The 8,362-nt window shown below is 43.0% G+C and overlaps 1 protein-coding gene across 1 annotated transcript in view; it reads right to left on the bottom strand.

Moving 5' to 3' along the window:
* Positions 1-4,930: 4,930 nt before the first annotated feature.
* LOC137373185 (bromodomain-containing protein 3-like) overlaps positions 4,931-8,362 on the bottom strand; it is a 192,330-nt gene continuing 188,898 nt past the window's right edge. Inside the window, exon 20 of the mRNA XM_068038041.1 lies at positions 4,931-5,019. Coding sequence (XP_067894142.1) covers positions 4,951-5,019 — 69 coding nt within the window. The 3' untranslated portion in view covers positions 4,931-4,950. The remainder of the gene's footprint in view (positions 5,020-8,362) is intronic.

Below are 8,362 nucleotides of genomic sequence, written 5' to 3'. Positions count from 1 at the left end.
CGCAGTTGGCTTTGCAGGAGGATGGCCTCGATGCTGGTGATGCTGGCTGTTTCCAGGATTTCAATGTTTGTGATGTGGCCCTGCCAGCGGATCTTGAGGATGCTGTGGAGGCAGTGCTGATGGAAGAGCTCTAAAAAAGTACACAGGACAACGGTATAGGACCCATGACTTGCCACCATACAGAAGGGTGGTGAGGACTATGGCTTTGTACACTTCGAGTTTGGTCTATGCTCTGAGGCTGTGGTTGCTCCACACACGTTTGTAGAGTCTGCCGAATGTACTGTTTGCTTTTGAAAGCTTATTGTCCACTTCCTTGTCTATGGTGGTATCAAACGAGATGACTTCCCCAAATAAGTAAATTGCTTGATGGCATTCAGCTTGGTTCCCTCGATGATAATGCTTGGTGGCCTATATTCTCCTTGGGGTGCAGGCTGATGCAGGACTTCAGTTTTCTTTAAACTGATTTTTAGTCCGAAGAGTTGTGCCACCTTGGAAAAATGTGTTGTTTTTCATTGCAGGTCTGACTGACTGTGGGCCAGGAGAACAGTCATCGGCGAAAAGTAGTTCATGGATGAGTTTTTCTTGCATCTTTGTGTGAGCCTGAAGATGCCAGAGGTTGAAAAGGCCTCCATCAATCCGGAAGCATACGTAAACTTCCTCAAGGTCTTCCATTGCTGCTGCAGCATCATGCTGAAAAAGATGAATAGGGTCGGGGCCAGCACACATCCCTGCTTCACACCATTGGAGATTCGGAAGGGACTCGAGAAGTCGCTGTTTTGCTTGACTTGTCTATACTGATTTTCATGAACCTGCTTCACCATGGCCAGGAACCTGGGTGGACATCTAAGTTTTTCAAGCATTTTCCAAAGTCCATCTCTGCTCAGTGTCGAATGCCTTGGTGAGGTCTACGAAAGTGACGTATAGGCCTTTGTTTTGCTCACAACACTTTTCTTGTAATTGTCTGAGTGCAAATACCATGTCTGTGGTGCCCGTTTGCTCCGAAACCACACTGGCTCTCTGGGAGGTTTTCTTCCGCAATGATAGGCACAAGCCTGTTCAGAAGTACTTTAGCCAGGATCTTCCCAGTAATAGAAAGGAGGGTGATCCCACAGTAGCTGCAGCAGTCTGATTTTTCTCCTTTGTTTTTGAACAAGGTGATAACAGCGTCACAAAGATCCCGTGGAATCCTGCCCTGTTCCCAGCAGGCCGTGAAAAACTAATTGAGCTTTGTGTATAGTTCAGGGGCACCATGCTTCAAGGCTTCGGGTGGAATTCCATCGGCTCCGGGTCTTTGTTGTTCTTCATCTGGTTGATGGCAGTCACAGTTTCCTCCAGAGTTGGGCTCTCATCCAATTCTTCTTTGACAGGCTGTTGTTGGATGCGATTGATGGCAGTATCATGCACTCCTGGTCAGTGTGTAGGGTTTTGCCATCGGTGTGCCTCAGGGGGTTTTGGGTTTGATGTGCTGGTCCATAGACTGAGTTTACTGCTTCATCGAAACTTATGTCACCAGTATCAGCGTGCAGTTGAGTTTTTTCTGCAAGTGCGATCCACCAGTCATTTTGGATGTTCCTCAGTTTACATTGAAGGGCGCTGCATGCTTGATGGTAGGCTGTCTTTTTCTCTTGGCTGGCCGGCTGAGCCTGATGAGCTGACCGTTTTATTTTTTAGCAGATCTTGAATTTCCTTGTCATTTTCATCAAACTAGCCCCTATTTTTTTTTTGGTGCTGGTTCTGATGACCTCGTTGGAAGTATCCAGTACTGTAGCTTTGATGTGTTCCCAGAGTTCTCCGGGAGTGGAATCAGCAGTGAGATCAGCATGTTTCAGTCTAGTCTGTAAGGTTGCTTGATAGCTATCTCTGCAAGATGAGGTTTGAAGGTTGCTGACTTGAAATTTCTTAGATGGGTTATCTCGAGGCCTGTTCTTGGGCTTAGGCTTGAAGTGGAAGTTCAGCTTTGAACGAACGAGCAGGTTTAAAAACAACTTTTTAAAAATAAAGTAATTTAGTTCAATGCTGTTTAACACACTTTGAAATTGCAGACGGTCAATACCATGCTACTGAAGTCTGACTGATGTAAAAAGCAATATTTGTAGCTTGATTTTTTTCCAATCTAATTCTACTGCTTTAATTTTGAAATCAATTCCTATGGTGGAGATGAAGGTTGTGCTAAAACTGTCTGTATGATAGTCAGCACTGGGCATGACTCTAGTATGCAGGACGTCCTTTAGGTCATACTAATGTAATCTATCAGGTGCCAGTGTTTAGAGCGAGGATGCATCCACGTGGTCTTGAGATCTTTTTGTTGAAAGAAGGTGTTGGTTATGGACAGCTGCTTTTCTGCACAGAGTTCCAAGAGTATGTGTTCGTTTTCATTACAGTTTCCAACTCCATGGTTTCCAAGCACTCCCTTCCTGGCCAGGCTGTCACGGCCCACTCTGGCATTGAAATAGTCAAGGACGACAATTTTGACCTTGGGAAGGGCATTCTGGATGAGTTCACGGAGATCTGTGTAGAACTTGTCAGCTGGGTTAGCCTTCAGGGTTGGAGCATAAACGCTGATGAGGATTGCATGCTGCTGGTCTTGGAGAGGCAGTCACAAGGACACGATGCATTCGGAATGGCCAATTGGTAGGCTTGAAAGTTTAGTGGCGATAGTCTTCTTCACCATGAAGCCGACGCTGAAGAAGCCCTGTTCACCTTGAGGTCTACCTGACCAATAGAGGGTGTAGCCAGCGTTGTACTCTGTCAGGCTGTCTTGCTCTGTAAAGCAGACCTCACTCAGGGCCGCAATATCAATGTCTTATCTGGCTAGCTCATGGGCCACCAGGGCTGAGCGTCATTGGGGGCGGCTGTTGTCACCAGAGTCAAGCATTGTTCTCGCGTTCCAGCAGGTGAGTTTCAGAATTTTTCTCCTTTTCCCACCTTTTGAAGCGAGGTTAGGAGTTCACTTTTCCTTCTCTGTCGGAATTTGACCGCATTAAGAGTTCCCGTTGACTGTGGCAAGCCAACTGGGTGGTGGGAGACGAACATTTTTAGGCCACCTTTTCTAGGCCCCTCTCCAATTTTGGAGCAAGCAGTTTCTTAAGATTTTAAGATATGCAAGCAAACTATAAAAAGCCAACAAAAAAGCAGTTCCAAGGAACAAACATACCGTCAATAACCGACATATTGAAAGCAGACCTTAAATTTAGCACTAGTTTATTACAGAATGAATGTAACAAAACATTCACTAATAAAACAATGACCTAAGCAGCAAAACAAAATTGAAATTCTAAATGGGATAGAAGTTATGATTATAGCACCATCACATTTGAAGAAGAATCTTTTTCTATAAAAAGCTATTGGGAAGTTTGGAAAACATGACCAGCTCTTCCTTACTTAAAGTCAACAGTGCAACATTGTAGAATGAAGTACAAAATCATATGCTAGCTTTATGAAATGTATATATTTACTGCTTGTTTAAAAAAATGCATATGGATTGAGTTCACACAGTAAATGCTAGATTCCAGAACTGCCAACAGTTTGAAGAATTAATGTAAATTCACGCACAGAAATACTGACAAAACCAGAATAGGAATCAGTCAGTAACAGGAAAGATGTAGATTTTTTAAAATGACTTTACATGGGGCAACTAAAGTTTGACTGTTTATAATTTTCGCACTAACCAGAAATGCTCCATCAGGTTTTTCTTCTACGGAGTTCATCTACATTTGTGTACAAACCACTCTCATCCATAATATCCACTGAAGTGACAGTTGTGCACTAAACTCCCCCATTCAGCACAAGTACTGCAATTTGAAGAGGTGTACTCTCGGATAACCAGAGTTTGGTGGTCAGGGGTGGGGTTGGTGTGAGGTGGTGGAGAGGCACAAGAGGGAAAGGGAATTACAATGGAAAACACGAGGTAATGAAAAAAATTCTCCTTCCAAAAAGCAAAGATCACATACTGGAGCTTTGCACTTCAATGAAGAAACTTCAATAATACCATTTGCAAAGACCACTGCAAATTGTTTTTGAAAGGGCAAATTCTTCACTTTTGTTTATCTAGTTGCTAGCAACTGAAAATAAGTTGTCAGTTCCAAAACAGTAAAACTAGGGAAGTACAAATTCTGAAAACACAACCTAATTACAGAAAATATGATCATTCATAGACATTTTTAAAGAAAATCTACTTATTACATGTCTAATACCTTCTGTGAAAAGGAAATCAATGTATATTTATTAACTAAATTATTTTAATGCCAAGGTCAAAATGTTAGGGTAGAAAAAAAGTACATCACAACTTCTTCCCTACTGTAACCATCAACTTGTTTGAATAGTATGATTTCCTGAGTTAACTTGGAATATTATTCCTCGCTTCTTCAATTCTTTCCCAATGCAAGTATTTGAAAGTATATCACTGCAGTAAACCAGTTAATTGCACCTGTATTTCAAATTTTTATAACTGCACTGAGCTGTAAGGCAGTTGTGCAAATAGATGATATTTTAATTTCTCTGTGGTCATTTTTTTTAATGTTATACACCTAAATACTGAATACAGATCACTTTTTTTTTTAATTTCAGGTTTTCAAAAGACAGTCTTAAAGGATAGGGTTACCCCATATACAAGTTTGCTTTGTCAACTGGGAAACGCAGCCCCATACAGTTTGCCCACATAATAGTAACTGCACAAAGCATTTCATTTACGTGAAGAGCTTTGGGACATTTGAGAGATGTTAAAAAATAAGTGCTATGCAAGCGCAATTTCTTCCTTCTTCCTCTGTATACAGGGAACATTCCAACAAGCATTTGGTGGTCAAGCTGATATAAGAGTCTGTTAAGATCCAGTGTCCAGAATGCGCTTAGAAGACTGTAAACTCAAAACCTATCATTTCAGATCATCTCAACCATCATACAGATAGGCTATTTACTTCTGTATGACCACAGTCCAAATTATTTCCAAGATTGCTAGTAAAGATTTTCTTCAAATGTTGCCATAATATCGCTTTGCAAATTCATGTCAATGGTAGTTGCCATCTGTAAAGAAAAGGAAATAAATATTTATTTTTATTTGTTCATAGGATGGCATGGTCAGCATTTGTTGACCATCCTGAACTGCCCTCGAGAAGGTGGTGGTGAGCCGCCTTCTTGACTGCTGCAGTGTGTGTGGTATAGGTACATCCACAGCGATGCTCAGGAAGGGGTTCCAGGCTTTTGACCCGGCAATGGAAAAGGAATGGAGATATAGTTCCAAGTCGGAATGGTGTATAGCTTGGAGGGAAACTTGCAGGTGTGGTGCTCCCATGCATCCTTTGCCTTTGTCCCTCGAGGTGGTAGGGGACACGGGTTTGGAAGGGGCAGTTGAAGGAGGCTTGGTGAGTTGCTGCACTGCATCTTGTAGATATTACACGCTGCTGCCACCGTGTGCCGGTGGTGGAGGGATTGAATGTTTAAGGTGGTGGATGGGGAGATTGGAGTGGGCTGCTTTGCCCTGGCTGGTGTCGAGCTTCATGGGTGTTGTTGAAGCTGCACCCATCCAGGCAAGTGTAGAGTATTCCATCCGATTCCTGACTTGTATCTTGTAGATGGTGGACAAGCTTTGAGGACTCAGGTAGCGAGTTACTCACTGCAGAATTCCCAGCCTCTGACCTGCTCTTGTAGCCACAGTATTTATATGACTGATCAGGTAAATGTTCCTGGTCAATGGTAACCCCAGGATGCAGATGGTGGGGAATTGTGCAATTGCAATGCTGTTAAATATCAAGGGAAAATGGTTAGATTCTCTCTCGTTGGAGATGGTCATTGTCTGGTACTTGTGTAGTGTAAATGTTACTTGCCACTTATCAGCCCAAGCCTGAATGTTGTCCAGGTCTTGCTGCAAGTGGGCATGGACGGTTTCTACATATTAGGAGTTGCAAATGGTACTGAACATTGCACTCAGCAGTGAACATCCCCACTTCTGACCTTATGATGGAGGGAAGGTCATTGATGAAGCAGCTGAAGATGGTTGAGGAACTCTTCCAGCAAAGTCCTGGGGCTGATATATTTGGCCTCCAACAATCACAACCGTCTTCCTTTGTGTTAGGTATGACTCCAACTAGTGGAGAGATGGAGTTTTCCCTAATTTCCACTGACCTCAATTTTGTTAGGGCTCCTTGATGCCACACTGTCAAATGCTGCCTTGATGTCAAGGACAGTCACTCTCACCCCATCTTGAGTTCAGCCCTTTTGGCCATGTTTGGACCAAGGCTGTGATGAGGTCTGGAGCTGAGTGGCCTTGTCTGTTTGAGCAAATCTGAATCTCAACTTATAAAAGGTGTTGTTCTATTTAAAACAAATCCATTTGGAAATTTCAGAGGATCAACTCAATAGGTTTGCAGATGACACCAAAATTGGTGGTATAGTGGACAGTGAAGAAGGTTGTCTAAGGTTACAACAGGATATAGATCAACTGGGAAAGTGGGCAAGGGAGTGGCAAATGGAATTTAACGCAGACAAGTGTGAAGATTTGCATTTTGGGAAGTTAAACCAGGGCAGGACATATACAGTGAATGGCAGGGCCCTGGGGAGTGTTGTTGAGCAGAGACACCTTGGGGCTGCAAGTACATAGTTCCCTGAAAGCGGCAACACAGGTAGACAGGGTTGTGAAGAAGGCGTATGGCATGCTTGCCTTCATCGGCCGAAGCATTGAGTAAAAGAGTTGGGACGTCATGTTACAGTTGTACATAACGTTGGTTAGGCCGCATTTGGAGTACTGTGTGCAGTTATGGTCACCGCACTACAGGAAAGATGTGATTAAGCTAGAGAGGGTGCAGAAAAGATTCACAAGAATGTTGCCTGGTTTGGAAGGCTTGAGTTATAAAGAGAGACTGGATAGGCTGGGTCTGTTTTCCCTGGAGCGTAAGAGGCTGAGAGGGGACATGATAGAGGTATATAAAATTATGAGAGGCATAGATAGGGTAGATAGCCAGAGTCTGTTTCCCATGGTAGGGGTGAGTAAAACTAGAGGGCATTGATTTAAGGTGAGAGGGAGGAGGTTTAAAGGGGACCAAAGGGGTAAATTTTTCACAAAGAATAGTGGGTATCTGGAATGAGCTGCCTGAGGAGGTGGTGGAGGCAGGAACAATAGCGACATTTAAGAGGCATCTGGACAGGTACTTGAATGAGGAAAGCATAGAGGAATATGGAATTAATGCAGACGGGTGGGATTAGTATAGATAGGCATTATGGTCGGCATGGACGCAGTGGGCCGAAGGGCCTGTTTCATGTCTCTATGACTCCTGCAAGAGAAAATCAGTTTGAATTTCCAGGAAATGGTTTAAGTTACTAAGTGGTTAAAAAAGTTCTGGAAAACGAAAATTCAGATGCTATTTACAAAGCATCGGCTTAGTTCTTAGGATTGTCATACTATTTTGCCCACTTAGTGTTGGGCATAAGGATGTCTACTGTAAATATATAACTAGATGGCTGTTACTCCTGCTTGCTTGTCTTCTGTAAAATAAATTTGCTTCATATTTTAAACTGCAAAGAAAAATGGTCTATGGGTTGCTTTACCACCTTCAATTGTTGGAGGATGATCGTATGAAGGTATAGATGTGCCCAATAACTAAAAGCAATTTCCAGACAGGGTTATTCAATCCGATTTCCTGGGCACATTAATGAAAGGTTTTTTGAAATCTCAAGGCAAGATGGGTACTCAAAATTAACCATGAGTATGTTTCCAAGATGAGAGCCAAAATAATCTGAGATAAGGTTAGAAAAGACCCAAAATTGTAAAGACAAAGAAGGTTCATTACTGAGTGAAAAACATCTGGTCAATATGGGAGTCATCATAGATTGCCTGGACATAACACCCTTATTCAAGAAAGGGTGCAAAGACAGTCCGAGCAACTACAGGCCAATTAGTTGAACATAGTGGTGGGTAAGATTTTAGAAATCATAAATCAGGGGGAAAAAATCCGACACTTGGATTTTGGGGGAGGGGGAATTACAATGCTATTAGGCAGGAACTGGGGAGCATAAATTGGGAACAGATGTTCTCAGGGAAATGTACGACAGAAATGTGGAGGTTGTTTAGGGAGCACTTGCTGCGACTGCTGGATAGGTTTGTCCCGATGAGGCAGGGAAGGGATGGTAGGACGAAGGAACCTTGGATGACAAGAGATGTGGAACAGCTAGTCAAGAGGAAGAAGGAAGCTTACTTAAGGTTGAGGAAGCAAGGATCAGACAGGGCTCTAGAGGGTTACAAGGTAGCCAGGAAGGAACTGAAGAATGGACTTAGGAGAGCTAGAAGGGGACATGAAAAAGTCTTGGCGGGTAGGATTAAGGAAAATCCCAAGGCGTTTTACACTTATGTGAGGAACAAGAGGATGGCCAGAGT

Source organism: Heterodontus francisci, chromosome 8 (assembly GCF_036365525.1).
Source record: "Heterodontus francisci isolate sHetFra1 chromosome 8, sHetFra1.hap1, whole genome shotgun sequence".
Lineage (NCBI taxonomy): Eukaryota > Metazoa > Chordata > Chondrichthyes > Heterodontiformes > Heterodontidae > Heterodontus > Heterodontus francisci.
Note: the sequence above shows the minus strand (reverse complement) of the source record. Positions and strands in the feature narration are given on the sequence as shown.